General features: G+C 36.6%; 2 protein-coding genes across 2 annotated transcripts; both read right to left on the minus strand.

The window, feature by feature from the left end:
* Positions 1–4,910: 4,910 nt before the first annotated feature.
* On the minus strand, positions 4,911–5,829 carry LOC145817861 (protein FAR1-RELATED SEQUENCE 9-like). The gene is made up of 2 exons (XM_082912766.1): positions 5,093–5,829; positions 4,911–4,992 (listed from the first exon to the last, which is right to left on the minus strand). Exons 1-2 carry the CDS (start codon positions 5,827–5,829, stop codon positions 4,911–4,913), a joined length of 819 nt encoding a protein of 272 aa, XP_082768892.1.
* Positions 5,830–5,874: 45 nt separating this feature from the next.
* LOC145817877 (protein FAR1-RELATED SEQUENCE 5-like) lies at positions 5,875–6,576 on the minus strand. Its single transcript, XM_082912767.1, has one exon. The coding sequence runs from the start codon at positions 6,574–6,576 to the stop codon at positions 5,875–5,877; it is 702 nt and encodes a 233-aa protein (XP_082768893.1).
* Positions 6,577–23,216: the final 16,640 nt, after the last annotated feature.

Genomic DNA, 23,216 nt, shown 5'->3' on the forward strand with positions numbered 1-23,216 from the left:
TCTGTATCAACTCTGCAACTCTCTGAACCTTGAAAGAAAAACAGACAGCATTTCAGCCCAAACTGATCAATCACGGGTGTAGCCAAACAACTGTACCCTACTGCTGATCACTGTTCCCAAAAATCACTGTTCCCAAAATACTGAATCTGATACCCGCGGATAACTGATTCTCACAACTGATACTGATACTGGTGTCCCCAGGTTAGATACTCTGACTTGCAAACTGACATGTGCATTCCTATGGAGCAGCACTCTAAAAGCACATAGCAAGTAAAGAGAACAAAACACCCCTATGTTGGGGTAAAGTTTCCCTGTCCTATTTTGTCAGGAGCTAGGGTTTCACTACGCACACAGCGGTTTCAAACAACCTAACATCGGGTAAGCAGCCTGTCCTAATTTGGAATGGTCACTATGGATCCGAATATGAACTAGGTCGAATGGTCAAAAAGGGTGCCCCGGTAAAACCGGGGTTTGTGTTCCCATACTGTCAGAGCCCATAGCCGATCAGCCTTATGGACATGCCTTGACAAGACAAGCCTCCGGCAAACCGTTCAGGAATGGCAGATGGCAAACACTGTGTTCCTAGGCGCACCAATGCACATGCAATGCAAAGAAACACATAAATGGAGTCAAAACAGGATATCATGAGTTCGAGTCAAGCTCTCTAAACTCCCCAGCGGAGTCGCCAGAAACTGTAGCAGCGCCCGCGTGGGGGCCTCGCGCTACAGTTCGGACTCGATTTGTGTCACGGTTCTTAATCTGAACCAAAGAGTCCAAATCTGGCAAATCGTTTGAGAAAACAGATTTTTTTGAAAAAGTAGTGCCAAACATGGACTGCTTTGCCAGATACAGAGTCGCCACCTAAATATTTTTTTTTATGGGAGAATTTAGGAAACCCTGACTCGGTGCCGAAGGCCACATGTCCGTCATCACCGGAGTTGTCTCGGCTCGGGAGCTTGGGTACGATCGGGGAAGGTCAGCTATGAGCACCCCCTTTCGCCCGGTCCGAAGACCGGCCTCTACTAACCGTGATATCCATTTTTGAAAACTTTATGTGTTCTTATAACCAATTATTAGCCTAGAATTACTATGTTATGCGCACAGCAAACAAGTATAGACTAGATTGCCTAATTTGGAAATAAACATTGCATATCCGTTTGGTTTGAAAATGCTTTGGAATTTGCTACTCGCAAGTAGGCTAAAATGCGGATTTCAACGAGTCTTTTCAACTCAAACAATCCAACCTTCACCCACAGGCATTCAAAACAGTTTAACACATAAGCATCTAGCCACATGTTAAGCATGCTGTTATGGCAACATTCACACTCATGCGATATGCTAAAGCGGAAATACTTACATCGTACTCCGTGCCAAAACAAAGAACTTGTTAGCAAACATGCATGATCCAAGTCCATGTGAAATGCCTAATACATCGCATACAAAATGTTACTAGAATAAGCTCGGCTATCCTAAACATGTCATGTGAAAATGCACAGTTATCACATATTCAGTTTGAGAATTTGAAGTATTGATGCAATTAGCGTGATGTACCGAGCCTAATGCATGCAATACAAATGCATGGATACACACATGCATAGCATGAGGTATGCTAAATTAAACGTGCCCTAATCTACCATCGTAAACAGGTAAATAAAAGGGAAGAAAGACGTGAGGTTGGAAGACATACACACACTCACGCACACTTATTACAGATTTGCCCTCGCTCGGAGGGACCAAATAAATGTTACAAATTAATTAACTACACAAGCTAATTAATATTACAAATTAACTAATTAACAAATTAACTAATTAATTAAAGCAGAAAAACGCCTCGGGAAGCGTGCCACCATGCGCAAGCTGCCTCTGTTTTCCTTCCTTTCCTCCTCTGGAGGCTGTCAAAGCCTCAGGACTGCATCCTTGGACAGAGGGGATCATCACCGGCTGAATGAAACTTCCACCGGCAGTGTAGTATGTCCATCGGCACAAAATAGGGCCTGTCGGCAGAGAAAATTGTGCCGGTCGGCACATTACACTGCCGGTCGGCAGAGTATTCCTGCAGAACCTGCAACTCACAGCAACAGAGGGCAAAACAAGGCATGACAGCATATTTCAAGACATGTATGCACTAACCATGTCTCTTATCATTGTGATGACTCAAAGGGACATGTGCCTCGGTTCTCGGACCACCAATCACGCATTTCCATGCATGATGGCCCAAGGAACCAAGTATGCAACTTTGGTTTCAAATGCATGCAAACCAATCAAACAAATTAGGCCCAATTCCTATCACCAATTCAAGGAACAAGGCATGCATGCAAAATGCAATGCAACCTAGGCATACAAGCTAGGAATGCAACATGACATGGCAAAGCACTTATGCAATCATGCAAGCATACATAGGGCAATGCAAATGGATGGCAAGATGGACTTATACATGAATTAGGCAGCTCTAATAAGGCCTAAAACAGTGGCCATAATGACCAAAACAAGAAGCCAAAACACATGCACACATACACATGATGGAAGGCCTACACTTGGGCACAATTTAAACAACCCTCAAGCACACTTAAAAGGGATAAACGAGAGCAACTAGCATGCAACCTAAGCATTGAAATCATGTCATAAAATGATGCCAAATCATATTAAGCAAGACAAGCAAATGCATGTAAGCATGGTCTAAGCACTTGAAGCAAGTCATGAAGCTTTGAAGCATGTTTATCACAACAAACATGGCATGCATTGAACAACCTAAAACAGGTTTTTAGCTCATAACATGAGGCCCAAAAGACCACTTAGATGGCGTCTAGATGGCTCAAAGACAAAGGCATGCAAAGGCACCAAAACATGGAGCATTGCAACATATGCTTTCAAAGCATTAAAGAGGCATGCAAGGCAATCAAACAAGCATGGAAATGGGACTGAAATGACATATAGAATGATCCCAAATCACCAAAACAATGCAAAGATGGCATGCTACACATGCACATACTCAAGGCCAACAAGCCCAAATACAAAGGAGCCATATAATGCATGCTAAAATCGACCCAAACGACTATGGACAGATCTAAAACATGGCAAAATAAGCATATAATCTTCACAAATACAAGCCTAAAACATGCTCCAACAAAGGCTAACAACCTAGACATGTTAAGGCACAAATATGGCATTACAAGGCAACTATGCTAAGCATGCATGGAGTTCCAAAACCAACTTGAAATCATGTTATATCATGGATATATAAGCATGAAAAACATACCAAACATGCTCAACACACACTCAAGCATAGGCTTCTTTAAGAGGCCAAAATGTGCCCTTTTCAAGGACAACAAGGAGAGGGGGTGGCCCTCTCCTTCTTGGGACTTCAAAGCATCATCTTCACCACTGAAATCCCTCAAGATTTCAGTGGTGAAGAGACCTCAACACCAAAATCCCGGAGCTAGCACAAAATGGCTCAAAATGAGGCCTTTTGAGGCCTAAGGGTGGTCAACACCCCTCAAACAACAAAACACTCTTAATAAACAATAAAGAGGGCTTAAAAATAGAACTTTTTTATGTTATACAATAATCACAAAAACAGCTCTAAGATAGATGAAAAATCAATGCAAAAAAGGGGGAAAAAGGGACTAGTTTCTCACCCTTGTAGCCTTCTTCAACAAAGATGCTCCAATGGCCTCCTTGAGCTTGAATCCAAGACAAAAACTCCAAAACACACTCTTTAGAACCTCAGCTCCTAGAGGAAGGTGAAACACTAGGTGTTTGTGTGCAATAGTAAGGCACAAAACACCTAGTGAACAAAATGGAAGAGAAAGAGAGATAGGTGAGTGTATCTAACCCTAACCCTAGAAAACCAGAGCTCTCCTCTGTCTTTTCTCTCTCTAAAATGTCTAAAGCCTTCTCCTTTGCCTTAGAGAGAGCTTCTCTCTATAAGCCTCTTGTAAAGCTTACAAGACAAGCTTTGCAAGAGGGAGATCCCTCCATACACGTGTATGGAGGGGAGCAAAAGTTAATACAGCTGTCCTAAAATATCTACAAAAGCAGATGAACAGCAATCGGCCGGCAAAAAATGCCATCTTGGCCAAACAAAGTGCCGACCGGCACAAAAAAGTGCTGACCGGCAACAAATAGTGCCGACCGGCAAACTATATTGCCGGTGGCAGCAAAAACCAGCCGGTGGCATCTAGCCACTGCCGGTGATGGGTGGGGATGGTCTACAAGCCCCACCCTGCCTCTCAAAGGCAAGATGCAAGTGTTTGGTGCAAAACCAGACACTAAACGGTCGAGTTTGGGGATCCTGAGGCGGGGTGCGCGAGCCGAGACCTCCGGGAACTCCAAACGAACACAAACATGGATAATCACCGAGTGTTCAAACGGTGACGTCCAAGTCTTGAGGACGGTCAAAAATGGGGTGTCTACACTAAGGTTTGTTCACTTGAAATTTATGATTCAAATCATAACAAATTGAATTTTGATATATTGGTCATTACACACTCTTTTGTCATTTTGTTTTCGTAAATTATTTATTTTCATAATCAAGTTGTAAACATCATAATTAGTTATGAAATCAAAATGTTCTAGCTAAAATCTATCTTGGCATATCAAGAAATTAGAATTAAGCAGCCACATAAAATTTGCAAAGCAAATGTAAGCAAAATGAACATAATTTGAACTGAAAAGATGCCATAAAAGTAATCACCTAGAGACGTATCCGCATCAACGAACGCTGAATTTTGGACGACTTGTGCATCACAACTACGCAAGTCATTAACATCCTTGCTCAACTGCACTGGAGACGTATCCACATTAGTGACAAAAATTCGTCTCTTCACAGGGTGGGTCTTACATGGCCTAATATTATTCCTGGGACGCTTCGGTGTAAAAGGGGTGGGAGTACCAATTGGATCATAATCATCCTATTCCTCAAACAAATTGCTACCCACTTGTCCCGTTTTATGATCGTTTTGGGGGCAAGTTCTCCTTGTGTGGCCGACGACCCTACATTGTCAAGTAAATCACCAATCATTAAAGAGAACAAAAATGTCAACACTACCTCACAATAACAAAATTAAGACACAAAGCACAATATAATGTATACCTGCAACACTGGCATCGCCTTGGCTTTCGAGGTTTAGCCATGTAGGATCCCCCAGTATTCCCCTTCGTGTTCACTACTTTCGAATCCCCAACCCCAAATGGCGGCAGTGAACTTTTTGCTTCATCAACATTAGTTCCCTTGGCCATGCAAAGCTGCTTCATCCGACATGTCATAGTGAAAAATGCATTCCTAGCCTCTTCAAATCCTTCAGATGTTTGTGAGGCATAGTAACACATTTCAGTAAAAGAAGAGCAAAGTACCCTAAAACGCGTCTCCTGTGTGAGAGTGCTAGAGAATTGGGCTTGGCAATGTTGTTCACCAACCTTTCTTGTTTGCTTTGTCCAACGATGCATCACACAACTTGGGAGAATTTCAGTCATGTGTTCGCATTTCATCACAGAAATCATGTGGCTGCAAGGAAGTCCAAAGAACTCAAACTTTTTGCAACTACATTTCATTATGCTAGTTGCGGGATGGTATGACACTTCCCGTGTGGAACCAAATTCAGTGTACTTTGAAAATTTGTATATGCGATGATTGAACTCCTCTTTCCTTCCATCAAAAATCAACAATGCTTCCTCAATTATTTCATTACGGAACATTAAGAACAAACGTCTAGTAAAGATGGTTGCTGCATGTTTCTCTAGAGGCTGAAGTGTTGTGGTAAGACAAGGATCACTGTTGTCAGTTTTTGCCTCGGCATCCGCTTCTTTGTTCCGTAATCGATAAAGGGCCATGTCAAAACATCTAACAAATTCGAATAGTTTCAATTTTCATTTGAGTTACTCATTGAAAAGAGCATGCATACCCTCACAACGCTGACTGCTCTTCATTCCAGCAAAAAAATGACCACGCAAATATGACTGAGCCCACATGCCTTTGTTGTTGTAGGTGTCTGATACCCACTTGTTATTTTGAAGGCCATATTTTCTGACCATCTTACTCCAAGCTTCCTCAAATACAACCTCATTCGCATCAAGATCCATGAGATGCTTCAAATGTCCTTCAAATCCATCGACTCGAACATTTCGCTTGGCATTTCTGTGCATATGCCAATTACATAGACGATGCTTGGCATTTGGAAAGACTTTTTGTATTGCCTCACGCATGGCCATATCCCCATCTATCAACACTGACACTGGTCTTTTGTTATCCATGGTTTCTAACAACTTCTGCAAAACCCATGTGTATGTTGCAATTGTCTCATCAACAAGCAAGTTGCATGCAAATATGGTGGTTTCAAAATGGTTATTGACCCCGACGAAAATAACAAAAGGTTTGTTATATGGATTCGTTTTATAAGTCGTATCAAAGACCAACACGTCACCAAATGCAGCATAGTCTAGGCGAAACCTTGAATCTGCCCAACACAATTTGCCTAGCCGGTTCTCTTGATCCTTGTCATACTTGTAAAAGAAGTAAGGGTTAGCATCAGCTTTTGCACATAAGTAAGCCAAAGCACACTCCGCGTCACCATCCTTCATTTCTATTTTGCACTCGGCTTGAATATAATTGTGCAAATCCTTGTGAATAAAGCCCACATTCGCGAAAGACCCAGATTGTTGATTACGCGTGTGTCCGTGTTATTTGGTGTTGTATTATGTTTTTGGAATAGGTGTTGGTCACCTGCCACAACCCGTGTGTTAGAGGTTTGGAGTATGGCTCGCCACGTGGCATGCTCAGGGTGTTTGTTGGGTGCCACAACATTGGTAAGTACGCTAAGGCTTGTTGTACTTTTTGCATTGAACTGAAACAACCCATTTAAAATGAATGACCCCAATGTGGCACCACACACACTGATTTAAACACATGAACCCAATAAAAACATTGAATACGAATGTGCCCAACACAGACAAATGACCTCGATGTGGCACACCATACAATTGAACTGACATATGTACGCAACATAGCTATCCTAACACGCAATCACCAAAAACAAACCATGCCTTCAAAATTCCAAGAATGTCGACAGCGAAATTCCGATTCTCCGTCAGTTCGGCACACAAAGCACCTCCCACAGACCCCGTCACAAAACCCTAACGTAATGGAGGAAACATCTTCTACTACAATTTTTGACTTGCCAAATATGCACAACTAATCCCATCAAAAACATCCTAATAGAAAAGGAAGGGTTACCAAATAAGAGAAATAGGATCAAACGGGAAGATATTTCCCCACTAATAGGACTAAGGAAAATGACTTAGACCCCCAGCTGGGGGTGCTGGGGGTCGTCCCTGATTGGTGCAAAAATAGTTTTTTTTTTTTTTGGATTTCAGCCAACCACACGCTGTTACGTCACTGGGGGTGCCACTGGGGGTCAGAAGCAATGCCCATAGGACTAATTAGAACAACAGATGCAACGTTGGGACCAATTGGTGCAACTGTCTATTGGATGGGATTTATCGGTAAATATCCCAAAAATTTAATTGAAAAAAATATCCCAACAGTTCTATAACATATGTACAAATTGATAAAATCATAACTACGGCCAAAGGTTTGTATATGTATGACATATTAATGCGAAAGAACCAGAGTTTTGAGATAAATGTATTTACTAGATAAAGAAATGTCACCAAAATGAATAGTGTTGAAATAGACAAAGAAAATAGTGACGAGTTCAAGGATCTATTGTAGAGACACGAGAGTATAGAGAAGAAGAATCCAGTGAGGAAGAACTATCAACGATGGTCGTTCGATGATTCAGCGAAATAGAGAAGTCTGATTAAGAAATAGAGAGAGCTCAGGCACAACTAGGACAAATCAAGAGAAAGAAAATTGAGTGGAGAAAAAAATGAAGAAAAGTTGAGAAAAAAATTTAGGAGAAAAATTATTTAGTGCAACAAAATAAAATCACGTCATAGATAATTTTTATCAGCATATTTTTTATTAAAATTTAGTTAAATTATATATATATATATATATATGTCTATAAGTGTATATAGATATTTTAAAAAGTATATCGTTTGTATATTATTATTTCTATTATCTTTAATGAAGATACCATGACTAAAAATAAATCTAAAATAGAGATAGGTGATCAATTGCAATTGTCACTTAGGGATGACACTTCAAAATTAATTGAGAGAGTTGAGAGTTTAGAGAGAATGAGAGTTTGAGAGACAGATTTGTTTGTGAGAAATAAAATGTGAGAGGGGTGGTATTTATAGGACTTGGGAGGGAGGAGTTAATTTTTATATATATATATATATATATATATATAATAAAATAAAATAAAAATTGATTGTTGGTGGAATTAACGGTTATATGATTCTTTCAAATTGTTTTGATTTAAATTTTTTACCATTGCACTGACAAAGGGGGTAGGGAACCATTGGGGTCGGGTCGAGCCAGATGGGGAAGAAAATTTCGGGACGAGCTCACGAGATGGGTCACACTCCATAACACACCAGGGTCGGGCCGGGCTCTAGAACACATATCTTAGGTTGGGTTTAGCCTCGAGCCTAGTTGGGCCTACCTAGGACACGAGTAGACTTGGGGTGTGCCGCGAGCTCGTGGGCCAAATTTACACCCCTATATGTGGGTAGTGGTTATGAGATATATGATTAGTGGTTATGATATATGTGATATTGATTATGAAACAAAGGGTGCTGGTTATGAGATGTGGTTATAACATATGTGGGTAAAGGTAATGAGATATATGATTAGTGATTATAAGATATGCGATTTTGGTTATGAGCAGAATGGTATAGTTACAAGTCAAAGGGTGTTTGGTTATGAGATATGTGAGTAGTAGTTATGATATATGTGATGTTGGTTATGAGATATGTCGGTAATGGTTATGAGTAAAGTGGTGTCAAAGAGTGTTTGGTTATGCTATATGTGTTAGTGGTTATGAGATATGTGGGTAATGGTTATACGCAAAGTGGTGTCAAAAGGTGTTTGATTATGCTATATGTGTTAGTGGTTATGAAATATGTGGGTAATGGTTATGAGCAAAGTGGTGTCAAATGGTATTTGGTTATGCTATATGTGTTAGTGGTTATGAGATATGTGGGTATATGTGTTAGTGGTTATGAGATATGTGGGTAATTGTTATGAGCAAAGTGATGTCAAATGGTGTTTAGTTATGCTATATGTGTTAGTGGTTATGAGATATGTGGGTAATGATTATGAGCAAAGTGGTGTCAAAGGATGAGGTTATGCTATATGTATTAATGGTTATGAGTTATAAGATATTGGTTATGTAACTAGTGGTTATGAGATATGTGATGTTGGTTATTAGATATGTAACTAGTAGTTATGAGATATGTGATGTTGGTTATGATCAAAGTGGTGTGGTTATGAGTAAAAAGGTGTTAATTATAAGATATGTGATTAGTGGTTATAAGATATGTGATGTTGGTTATGATAAAAAGGTATTGGCTACGAGATGTGTGACTAGTGGTTATGAGATATGTGATGTTGGTTATAACTCAAAGGGACTAGTTATGAGATGTGGTTATGATTTATGTGGGTAGTAGTTATGAGATATGTGATCAATGGTTATGCGATGTGTGATATTTGTTATGTTTAAAGTGGTGTTGGTTATGAGATATGTGATTATGATTATGAAATATGTGATATTAGTTATGAACAAAATGGTGTTGGTTATGAGATGTGGTTATAACTAAGTTATGATCAATTTGATTATAGTTATGAAAAAATATGATTTTAACTCATAACTATAAAAAGTGACCTGTTTAGCAGGTCACTTTTAATGATGTGGCTCAATCCTAGCCATTGATTTTTTATGTACCATACATTTTTTGAACAAAATGTACTATAGACTTTCCCCCTTTCGAGAGCTTCAGTGGCAAACTCGTCTAATATGTCATCTGCATCATAAGCCAAATGGTGCACCTCTTCTAGCCACTTCTTGATATGCTTGTTGTACATCTGTTGGTTCTCTGCATCAGCCAACAGAATCTCTATATCCACAAATGTCTCCTTCAAATTCTGGATGCCAGTGTCAACGTCCTCTCTGCTCACTAAGTTGATTAAAAAAGAGGACAATTTATCAACCATAGCTTGTACGAATGGAGAGATAATGATCGTTAATGCATCCATGTATTTTATTGTGAAAGAAGGAAATGTAAGAAACAAAGTAATATAGATATCAAAAGCAGGTTGAAGTAGCTCTGCAAATTTGGAACAACTTTGGTGGGTAAAAGATATGAAAGGTAAGAAATTGAGTCGAAACGAAGCAATACAGATATCAAAAACAGGTTGAAGAACCTCTACCAACTTGGAACAACTTTGGTTGGTAAAGGGGATAAGAAAGGCAAGAAACAAAACAATACAGATACCAAAAACAGGCTAAAGAACATTTGCAAAATTCAAACAACTTTAGATGATGTGAAAGGTTATAAACTGAGCTAGAATGAAGCAATACAGAGATGAAAACAAACAGTTTGAAGAAGCTCTGCAAATGAGTAGTAGTTGAAGATTGTAAGTTGTCAAAAGCAAATGAGAACGTGATGAAAGAAGTGTATGAAGCAGAGTCCTCCCTGATCTACATTGAAATCATAAAAAAAGAAATAAAAAAAAATTGAAAAAAGGGAGTCAAATAATGGCATCTCATCTCATTGGCCCATTTTCCAGTTAAGTTGTTTGCTACTTTTATTTTATTTTATTTTTTATAGGGTAAATTACAAATACACCTATGAAATTTACTTAAAATATGATCTGTTCTCTATAATTTTGAAAATTACATCCCACTCATTGAAGTTTCAATTTCATAACAAATAATCCCTTTTATTAATAAATTATCAAGACAATTAATAATTTTTAATGATGTCATAAATTTATTTCATTTAATAATTTAGATAAGAGTAATTTTATTATTGTATAGGAGAGCAGTTAAGAATTTTATTTTTTCAATTAATTCTGTTAAATAAAAAATTCTGATAATAGAATATTTGTAATTTTATAAACTACAAAGATAATTCATATTTTAAGTAAACTTCAAGAATGTATTTATAATTTACCATTTTACCATTGTTTTTATTCATTTCTCTGTATTTCAATGGGCATTCTAGCATGGCTATCGATAGAAAAAAAAAAAAGGAGTTGTTAAAGAGTCTCAATTAGGGGTGGGCGCGGGTTAGTTGCGGCCACGGAACCTCCAATCCGCCATCCGTCCGCTAGATTAGCAAATTAGATAAAATCAATCCGCATCCATCCGCCAATCCAGTGGATGTGGATCGAGTGGATTGGCGGGTTAGCAGGATGGATGTGAATTGGTTTGACGATTTAAAATTTTATAAATTTTCAACATAATTCAACTTGTGTACTTTCTCAAAAAAAAAAAAAAAGAGTATTACAATCAATGACTTAAAAAAGTATTACAATCACTGCATACCTCATTCAAAGAAAGAAAGTTTAAAATTTTAGAATATTACAATAACTGTATGTCTCATCCACATATTACAATCACAGCATGCCCCATTCACATAAAACATTACATAAAGTATTACAATTTGTAATTCTTAAAAATAAAAACAATTCAAACCACCAAAATCATGAACAGAGCAGTAATAGAGATTGTATGCCTCTATATTGTTACATCTATAGCTGTTTTTGAAAACAAAAACCAACCAGTATATATCATCTTTTTTATTTATTATTTTTAGAGTTAAATTTAAAACCAAAAAATATAGATAAATAATACATTTATTTTTTTTTAATTCAAAAATATATCCAAGTTGAAAACTCTTTTTCAACAGAATATTTATACTTTTTTTCAATTGAAAATATAAATAGAATATCTAAACAAATTAAAAACACAAAGTCTTACAAATTACTAAGAGTGCTCGCGGTTTGGCGGTTCGGTTGCGGCCAAAGAAATCTCAAATCCGCCATCCGTCCAAAATTAGGCAGATTGAAAAAAATCAATCCGCAACCGTCCACTTATCATCACGCATCAGTCCAAAATGCGGCGGATCGGTTCTGTTCTGTCAGTTTGGGCGGGTTGATATATCCACTGCTCACCCTAGTCTCAATCAATCTTAATGCCCATATAAATGTAGTTTGTAAAGTTTAAGCATTGTTGGTCAACACTAAAAGAAGTGGGTAGAGAGGCTTTATCAATCTTAATGCCTATAAAAATTTAGTTTGTAAAGTTTAAGCATTTTTGGTCAAACATTAAGTGTAATTGGTGGATGTGGTTAGGAACAGATACCAATAGGAGAAATTATTCAAAACACTAGCCCTCACCACCAGCGGCACACTGCTTCCACCATCAACCACCACCGTAGTTTACTAGCTCTGTTTCTCTATCCTTCAAACGTTCTTGTATGTAAGAAAGCACACTCCATCACATATTTTTGTTACAATCCAATTTTTGTTTTTGCTTTATAGATTAAATTTTGGATTTTAATTTTTTTTTTTTTCTAGGATGAGTTTTGAGTTTATTTATTTTTATTTATTTTTTGTTGCGTAACATGTTATGTAGAAAAAAAGAAAAAAAATGAAAAACAAGGTGGCTTAGATTCATAAGCAAACAGAAGAGTGGAGTGACGATTGATGCTAAACGAGAGGAAATCATTATGAAGACAGGAAATGGCTGCAATGCAATAGATACATTTCAAAGAAGCTTCTCAGTGACTTGGATGTTAAAGTTGTTTGTCCTGGTTATATTGACAAAAAGGCCAACCTTTTTTTTTCATTTGTAAATCTTGTGCTCATTTTCTGTCAATCTGTTCAGAAAATCATCAAGAATGTGTTCTTTGTTGTGTAAGAAAATTGAATCTTTGATTGTGCTTTTTGAAGGTCATTTGCAAATAAGCAACGTATACATGCACATGCTGGTATTAGGAACAGAAACCAAATTAATGATTCAATTATAACTTAAATTTGTTATAAAATCTAAGATTGTAGTTGAAGTTAATACAATTTTCTTTACTACTGTAATATCTTTTTTTGAACAATACTACTGTAATATCTAATACAAATTTATAGGCAGTTCAAAATTTAAATTTATTTTAAGCTCACCTAGATCACATTAGTGGACCTATGCCATATCAATAAATCTAGTAAATCAAGGTTCATTCATGTTGATGGTTGTTACTTGTGGGTAGGTCAGTGTGAGCGCCCAATTTCTTTTCTTTTTTTTTTGTTTTTGGAGGGACTTATGTGTAGGTTTTAATAGGTAGATTTTATAATAATTAATGGCATTTTTTATCAAGCACTATTACAAAAAGTCACTAATTTTCAATTTTTAGCGACAGTTTGAAAAATTCGTCACAAAAAAGTCACTAATTGTAAGTTTTAGCGACAATTTATAAAAATCGTGACAAAAAAAGGTACTAATTATTAATTTTTAGCGATATATGCAAAAAAATCATAACAAAAAATTATTTTAAGCGGCGATTTTATTAAGACTTATTTTCAATTGGACTTGATGGTAATTAAATCCAACTATTAGGACCTATTGATAATTTATCCCTTTTTTTTTTTTTTCCTTCTTTCTTTCTTTCTTTCTTTCTTTATTTTTTTTCTGGTGAGACAAGCAGTTGTGCAACACTTCCCAAGTCAAACACTAGAACAAAAACCACATCAATTATCATTAGATTTGCAAGGAACATGCATTCTCTACATATTTTTTATTTTATTTTTTTGATAAATAAATTAACACGCATTCTCTACATATAATAGACAAAACCTGAGTTCTACAATAAACTAATTACATTTCATAGATTTCCATTTGAACTTGATTCACAGTTGATAAGAGCAGGAAAAACAGCTTTAAATTTGATCAACATTCTGCTATTAATTAACCATTATAAAGGAAGTAATTTAAATTTACAAAGCATTTAGCCAATATGGCATTTCGAAAGGCACGAATAAAAAAATATGGCATTACATAAGGCATGAATATTGGTAAGCCTAAGAAATCCATTGACTGTTTGTAGCAGCAAAGAAATCCATTATTGAAATTGGAAGGCCATCTCTGCTGCGCCTTAAGGTTGAAGGTTCAAACTGATTTCCTTGTTGATGGATATATGCTTGAGAAACTGGTCATTTAAAATCCGAAATGATGTGACTTCAAAATCCCATATCCATTAGCAAAAGTAAAAAATGATTTCTTCCTGAGAAAAAAACCTGTTTGAAATTAGCAACACATGTTGAAAGACAGAGAGTTTGGTAGATGTTTAACTCTTCCGTTAACAACCTTGCCTTTTCGTTAACTCAAAGGTGGGAATCAACTTTGTATGGTGGCGTGGCGAACAAACTGAAATCTGAATTTGTGTCCAGATTTAATTCGCGCGGACCACCACATAGGACAAATAGCCTGGTGCTACAAGACTACTGAATAATTTTCCCTTTTGGTATCTGTTTCTAACCACATCCACCAATCACATGCAGTGTTGATCAATAATGCTTAAACTTCACAAACTACATTTATATAGGCATTAAGATTGATTGACTCTAACAATTCCTTTTTAGTTTCTATCGATAGTCATGCTAGACTGTCTATTGAAATATAGAGAAATGAATAAAAAAAAAATGATAAATTATAAATACATTCTTAAAATTTATTTAAAATATGAATTATCTTTATAGTTTGAAAAATTATAAATATTTTGTTGTTATAATTTTTTATTTAATAAAATTAACTGAAAAAATAAAATTACTGAATAATTTTTCTAGGAAAAGAGAGAGAGGCCGGCCTCTCACTCTTGTGATTTTTATCTTTCTACTAAATTCTAAGCAAAAAAACAAAAACTTCTTGTTTATATCACCAAGATGATTGTCACAATTTGTATGGATTAAAATCGTTAGAATTCTTAAAGTAATACATTCTCAAAAAGCCGTGTATTGTTTGTGTTGATTAACAATGATTATAATATTAACCAACTAACCCTAGCCTGGTTGGCCAACATGACTTTCTTAAGGGCTTAGGCCTCGTTTAACAAGTAATGATTTTAGTAAAAAAAAGTCAAAAAAATCACTAAAAGAATCAAAAAGCCAACAACCTATACTAAAAAATCAAATATTCTCTTTTCTCTCTACTTTTTGCACATTTTTCGTAAAAAATCAAAAAGTCATCCTAAACATATTAGCTTTTTTTTACATTATATTCTAGTCAAAAAGTTACTAGAAAAGCCTGTTTCCAAATGAGACCTTAATCCCTAGGGGGAAGTCATGGGTTAAATTCTTCATAGGAGGAGTTGAGTTAAGGAGGCAAGCACTTGGTGCTTGGCAAATGGTAAGGTTAACTTCTATAGGTACTAATCTAATAATTAACAACTAACTTTCGTAGATTCAACAAAAAAAAAAATATTAGGTGATCCTGTCATATATTTAATCCGGCCCATTTTCCTGAGTAAGGTATTTCTACAACTTTATTTCCACAATAGGGTGGGTTTTTAATTTATTTCCAACATAGGGTAAAGTGGGTTTTGAAAACACATTTTTTAAAACACGTTTCTTTGATTTAAAAGTTGATTGAAATAATAACAAAAATATCTCATGAGAAATGTGTTTTCAAAACACATTTTTCAATAAGTTATGTTAAAAACTTAATTAAGCAAAAGTGAATACAAAAATTATAAATCACATAAAAATATCTTTTAATTTTTATTTTTAGCTTAAATATTTTTATTTTCTAGTTAAAATATTTTGTATGTATAAAACGGGTTTTGTAATCTTGCTTTTTATTGTTTATAAAATATGTTTACAAAACATGTTTTTACGTTTATTCTTTTTGAAAACATTAAAAAGGTGTAATCACGTTTTTACACTCTTTTTAAAAATAAAAAAAATAATAACATAAAAATATTAGTCATTTTTTAATATTTCAACTTAAGTGTATGGACTAAAAAAAATTGAAGTGTACTTGATAAATGGATCAGTAGCTATTATTGTCAACCAATTGAAATGTCATTATTGATCTTGTTTAGTATTTTTTTTAATTTTTTTAGAAAATCGGTAAAAAAAAATTATTTACCGATTGTAAAACTAGAACAATTATTTCGTCCCCCAAACTTAATATTTGACCTTTTAAACTTAATTTTCATGTACAAGCTAAATAAACTAAAAATTAGTTATAAGGACTATTAGTCAACATAACTAAAATTACAAGTATAGAGTTTCACAATTACAAAGATAATTGAAACACAACCTCCCACAATCTCACCGTAGCACACTTAACTTCACACACAATACTAAATTATGGGAAAACTGATATAATTTAGGACACACGTGAAGTTCTAATCCTCGCTCAAATTGGGAATCACAGAGTCCGAATAATCCGAAAGCTCAGGGTGTCAGAGATAAGTGTAGGATCTGTTGGAAATGGTAGAAAAATTCTGGGTAAAACCAAAATTTTTTCTCAAGTTTGGTCTATTTTTTAGGTGGGCCCCGAGCGTCGATTTACTCGGGTCAAAGTGGTAACGCGCTCTATGCCGCGTTGTGATTCACGTGGTATATTTGGTTGCTCAAAACCATTACCGAGTGAATGGGAAATTGAAGCCAAAGTGTGCTCCATGGAAATGGAGTTTTGGTGGAAATTCCTTAAGGTTGTAAATTGGCTTGTCCCACATTGATTTGGTGGGAAGTTTTGAAAGGGTTTATAAGGCATGGGTTTGGTACTTGGGGTGTGCCTCAAGGGGTACCCAAGTGTTTTAGAGGGAGAGGTTATGGGCAAAATGAGCTAGACCCATTTGGACACAAAAATCACCACACGCACGTCGCCGTCCGATCGGGCTGGGCTGGGCCTGGGCTTGGGTGTGTGGTTGGGTTTGTTCAGCCCAATACTAATCTTTTTGGGCAAAAAACATTTGAATTTATTTTTAATTTTTGGTAAAATAAAATCCATAATTCAAATTAACCGGAAATAATCTGGTTCGGTTTTTTCTGTACATCCAAACAGGGCCCTTCCGTTTTTTGAACCCAACAGCTCGAAATCTGTTCGAATTTCAAACCAAACAGTGCCTAAACAGTTTGTATCTGTTTAATTCAAATTGAACAGGTACAGTACCTGTTTAATTCAAAATGGAAAGCCACCAATCCATCTATAAATAGACTAAGCCCCCCCATTTGGAGATATACTCCAATTTTCGTACTCCATCTTCTGCTATAATTTATTCTTCATTTTGCATTTAGTTCTTGTTACAGAGAGTATAAACACTTAGTGTGTTCGACGAACGAATAAATTGTAGTGCTGCTTTTATTCGTTGATAGATCATTTTATCCTGGGAGATAGACGTCCAGATTCTGAAAGCACCGTGGAGAGGACGAATCTGTCTTAAGGACACAGTGTTAAACACTAGACTTGATCAGATAGTTATTCAAAAGAAATTAACCAAGTAAGTTTTTTAATTTTTATTCTGATGTTAATTTTTTTTTTATTTAATCAGATTTTAATTTTGTTTTTGTAACAAAATAAAATCTGTTTTTTATTTTTATTTTTTTATTTCGAGTTTGATTTTTGTAATCAAACAAATTCTCTCCTTTTCTTTATTTCTTTATATTCTTGTTGTTGTTTTGTACACAACAGAATTTAATCTTTTTAAATACAGTGAAGATTGTCCAACAATCTTAAGACAGACTCCTTTTTTGGTATCTTCATTGTATTTAATTTTCTGTGTTTTCAAAGTAATATTCTGGTTGGAAAAACAAATAGTGATTTATGCTATTTGACAGATAGTAGTAATATACTGTCTCTTTTCTTTGACAACTAGTAGTAATATACTGGTGTCATTAACAATTGCAGAATATTATTTGATATTACAGAAAATTATTGTGATATTTTATTCTTCTAGTTTTAGTAACAAGGAAAATAAAATTATTTTGTTGTTATAATTTATTTTCTGGTTTTAGTAACTAGAAAATTAATTTGTGTTTTAATTTTTTCTGATTTTTGTAATCAGAGATTATGGCTACTACAACTGAAACTGCATCTGGCAGTGGTACTCCTATTGTTACACCTACATCGGTCTCTATCCAGAACCATGTTCATGTACCAATCAATCATGGAGAAAAATCGGAAAAATTTAACGGTACCGAGTTTAAGAGATGGCAGCAGAAGATGCTGTTCTATCTTACAACTCTTAATTTGGCCCGGTTTCTCCATGAAGAGGCTCCAGCACTTAAAGAGGGTGAAAGTGATCGGCAAGTTGTTACCGCTGTAGATGCTTGGAAACATTCAGATTTCCTGTGCAGAAACTATATCCTAAATGGCCTTGACAATATGCTGTATAATGTATACAGTCCTCTAAAACAGCAAACGAATTGTGGGATTCTTTGGAGAAGAAATACAAGACAGAAGATGCCGGCACGAAGAAATTTGTCGTCGGTAAATTTCTGGATTTTGTTATGGTAGACTCCCAAACGGTAATATCTCAAGTTCAAAGTTTTCAAATAATTTTGCATGATATTCATTCAGAAGGTATGTCTCTTAGCGAGTCATTCCAAGTCGCTGCTTTAGTGAAAAAGTTACCACGGGCTTGGAAAGATTTCAAAAATTATTTAAAACATAAACGCAAAGAGATGACCATGGATGAGTTGATTGTAAGATTAAGAATTGAGGAAGATAACCGAAAGGCTGAAAAGAGGAATGGGAAAAATCCTATTGAGTCCAAGGCTAATGTGGTTGAACAAGTTCATAAACCACATAACAAAAAGAGGAAGTTTACTGGAGATGGTCCTAAACAAGGCGACAACAATGGCAACAAGAAGTTCAAAGGAAAATGCTATAATTGTGGCAAGACTGGACATCGAGCTTCTGACTGCCGCCGCCTTAAGAAGGATCATAGAAGTACAAGTAAGAAGACCACCAATCAGGCCAATGTAACAGAATTGGATTACATCTCTGACGGAGTGAATGACATCAACCTCTCTGCTGTGGTGTCTGAGGCTAACTTGGTTGGAAATCCCAAAGAGTGGTGGGTTGACACTGGAGCAACTCGTCACATTTGTGCGGACAAGAAGATGTTCACTACCTACAATGAGGCTGCAAATAGTGAACAACTTTTCATGGGAAATTCTTCTACTTCTACTGTGGCTGGACAAGGAAAAGTTATCTTGAAGATGACATCAGGGAAAAAACTGACCCTCAACAACGTACTGCATGTACCTGACATCCGGAAGAATTTAGTTTTTGGGTCTTTGTTAAGTAAAAATGGTTTTAGGCTTGTATTTGAGTCTGATAAATTTGTATTAACAAAGAGTGGTATGTATGTTGGTAAGGGATACATGAGTGATGGCCTCTTTAAGTTGAATGTAATGACAGTTGTACCGAAAGTTGCTATGAATAAGAATAACACATCTTTTGTTTATATTCTTGAGTCAAATTTATGGCATGGTAGATTAGGACATGTGAATTTTGATGCTTTGCGTAGATTAATTGGTTTAGATTATATACCAAAGTTTGAAATTAATCCTAATCATAAATGTGAAATTTGTGTAGAAGCGAAACTAACTAAGGCTCCATTTAAATCGGTTGAAAGGAGAACCGAACCTCTAGAATTAACTCATACTGATGTATGTGATTTAAAATTTATTCAAACTAGAGGAGGCAAAAAGTATTTCATAACATTTATCGATGATTGCACAAGATATTGTTATGTTTATTTACTTAGAAGTAAAGATGAAGCCTTAGAAATGTTTAAACTCTACAAAACGGAAGTTGAAAATCAACTTGGTAAAACCATTAAAATGGTTAGAAGTGATAGGGGTGGTGAATATGATGCACCATTAAATGAATTTTGTGCACAACATGGCATTATTCACCAAACTACAGCCCCTTATTCTCCACAATAAAATGGAATTGCTGAAAGGAAGAATAGATACCTCAAAGAAATGATGAATGCCATGTTACTAAGTTCAGGTTTACCACAGAACTTGTGGGGGAAAGCAATATTGTCTACTAATTATGTTCTTAATAGAATACCCCACAACAAAACCAACAGCACTCCTTATGAATTGTGGAAAGGTCGACCGCCTTCCTACAAATACTTAAAAGTGTGGGGGTGTTTGGCAAAAGTTGAAGTTCCTGTTCCTAAAAAGACTAAGATTGGACCAAAAACAGTAGACTGTGTGTTTATTGGTTATGCTCAGAATAGTAGTGCATATCGGTTTCTGACTTATAAATCAAAAATACCTGTTATAAATGTGAACACTATTATAGAGTCAAGGAATGCTGTGTTTTTTGAACATGTCTTTCCTTACAAGAAAGGACAGGAATTAAGTTCACAGAAAAGAACTTATGATTGTACACAAAGTCAAGAGACTAATGACAATCAAACACAAGAGGCTAGTAATAGTCTCGACCAACAGGATTTAACTAATGATGAACCAAGATGAAGTAAGAGAACGAGAACATCAAAATCCTTTGGTCCAGATTTTCTGACATACTTGTTAGAAAATGAACCTCAAAGCTTTAAGGCATCAATGACAAGTCCTGAAGCACCTTTGTGGAAAGAGGCTGTTTATAGCGATCCCGGGTTTACCCTTGTTATACCGTGATCCGGACATGTGTCCGTGGATGTTGGTAGTTATTTATTATCTTGTTTGCATCCTTTTTACTTCGTATTTGAGTTATAGGATGTGTTGGGCGGATTTGTTACAGGTTGGTTGAGTTTAGAAACCAAAACTAGTTGCCCAGATTTTTGGCCTGTACGCTCGAGCGGGGATTTTGGCGCTCGAGCGGAGATTACACCCTTTCAGTATTTTCCTGTGCAGCGTTGTACGCTCGAGCGTAGGGTTGGGAGCTCGAGCGGGGGTCTGGCTCTGCAAAAGTGCTGAGCGAGTGCATTCTGCGCTCGAGCGGGAGGTTGGCCGCTCGAGCGGAAGTCTGTGAGTGGCCGCTCGAGCGGGGTGTTTTACGCTCGAGCGGAAGACTGGGTTTAAATCCCGAAATTGTGACTTTTCAAATCACTTTTTCACTTTCTCTTCTCTCTCTTACTTTTCCAAAATCACCATTGTTGAGCCTCTCACTCTAGACTCTACCTTCTCTCTAGGTTTTGATCTAGTAGGAGTGATTTACTCACCTTTGGCCTTTACAAAAAAGTTGTTGATCGTCGAGGGCTTCATTTTAATCTGAAAATCTCGGGTTTTGGAGCACGTCGGGTTTTGTCGTCTTCTCCTTTGGAACTCCGAATTTGAGGTAGGGATAACCTACTCCTCTCTATGGGTTTTGTCTTTAAATTTTGGCATTTTGAGATGTTGGGCTTGGTTTGGTAATCTTGTAAAGGTTTGGGGCTTTTGTGTAATTTTTACAAAGGTTGGGGTTTTATTCATAATAAACCTAGATGCATGTTTGGCATAGAAAAATGGAATGATTGTTGAATCATTGATGAAAATGGGACCTAAGGGTTGAAATAGTAATTATGGAAAATGGCCTAATTACATTGTTTAATTAATTGGGATAATTAATTGGTGAGAAATGAGGAAATGAAATGTTGATTGAATATCCATTTGTGCATTTAATTTCTGTTTTAGAAATAACTGCTTTAGGCTATCGGTGGAGGATAGTCGAGATTGTTGTAGACAATGCATGATGATTAGGTAAACGGAAACTAATCAATGGAATGTGTCATGGAACTTGACGGTGGATAGAATACATTAATTGTGTGTATTGTGTGATTGTATATAGAACCAATGTGTTTATATACGTTATGTGTAGAGGAGGAGATAGGGGATGTACTCCGCGGTTTAGGGGAAGATAGGGGATGTACCTCTAAACCGGATAGGTATTGGGAGGAGATAGGGGATGAACTCCGTAGACAGAGCTCATATGCTTGTCTAGAGAAGTGAAGATAGAGCTCATATGCTTATCTTTGTGAAGTGTGGATACAGCTTATATGCTTATCTGAGGATATTGTTGTTATACATATCTGTGGAAATGATGATAGAGCTAGCATGCCTATCTGTTGAAAAAGGGAAAATGAAAAGTAATTGGGACTTGTAAGTCGTTGACATAAATATGTAATTTATGTGATTGTATCAGTGTTGACCAACTATCAATTGCTAATGTTTTAGTCATTGTCCATGGTTGGTTTAGTGTATTTCTACTGGGCTGTGGCTCACCCTATATGGGAATATCATTTTCAGGTGCAGGAAGCATGCCACCTCCAAGGACATAGCTGGGAGGCTAGTGGCGGGCATAGTTTTGTCGTTTTACTTTTGATGTATTACATGTAATTTCAAGCCAAGGGCTTAATGTGTAAACGAGTTAGAACTCTTTGTTGTAACCAAGTGTTAACTTGGAAAGCTGTAAGCCCGTAGGGCATTTTGTTATGAGGTTAATATGTAATACTTATGACTTGGAATTCTAATGAATGAAAGGAATGCAGTTAGTTTAAATGTAAATGCATGTCTTATCTGATGGGTTTATTGTTATTATTTTGAGGGCGTTACAACTTGGTATCAGAGCGTACCGGGTTCGAATACTTTGGGTACGTGGGAAGTGATTAGGATCACAATGGGTTTGTCTCGCTTGATAGAGGCGTATATGTAGTACCATATGCTATGTGTTTATTTGATAACATGCTTATGTGACTATGTGGGTATGGGATTTAATTTCTAGGATATTGATTGGATCCTTGAGTTTCTGGGAGTCTTGTTGGAAAAGCACTTGATCAATGCTGTTTCTAACTGGAACTCTAGTAACGTCTCGGGACTATCATTATCCGGAAATGAAGTTCGTAAGTGCTTATGTGTTTATGTGCTTATGTGGAGTGAATTACAGTTATCCATGCATTAGGACGTGAGTGTTTAGTTTCGGCACATTTATGAATGTGCTAACGTTCTGTGTTACCTTTATTAGGATGTCAGGACGAGGAAGAGGTGCTAGGCGTGGTAGACCTGCGAGGCAGGAAGTACCGTTACAGGGTGAGATTCCGGCAGTGCAGGAGGGAGTTGGGCAGGCCAATGTGGCCGAGCCAGTAGGTCAGCAGGCTATGGGTGCCTTGGCCAGAGAGATAGTAGGAGCTTTGGGTATTCTTAGAGTTGGGAATCAGGCAGCTGAGGCAGGGCCTTCCTTCTTGAAGAGGGAGTTCTTTCGGTGTAATCCGGACGAGTTTATCGGGGATCCTAAAGAGCCGCTTAAGGCGGATGAATGGCTCGAACAGACAACGAAGATGTTTGAGATGCTTGGCATCGAGGACGGAGCACTGAA

This window comes from Camellia sinensis, chromosome 2, assembly GCF_055761805.1.
Source record: "Camellia sinensis isolate YWXY chromosome 2, ASM5576180v1, whole genome shotgun sequence".
NCBI lineage: Eukaryota > Viridiplantae > Streptophyta > Magnoliopsida > Ericales > Theaceae > Camellia > Camellia sinensis.

Coding starts and splice junctions, on each gene's coding strand:
- LOC145817861 (XM_082912766.1), bottom strand. CDS start 5,829: ATGGCCCTTTATCGATTACGGAACAAAGAAGCGGATGCCGAGGCAAAA. Junction 4,993..5,092: donor AGGCGATGCCAGTGTTGCAG/GTATACATTATA, acceptor TTGACAATGTAG/GGTCGTCGGCCACACAAGGA.
- LOC145817877 (XM_082912767.1), bottom strand. CDS start 6,576: ATGAAGGATGGTGACGCGGAGTGTGCTTTGGCTTACTTATGTGCAAAA.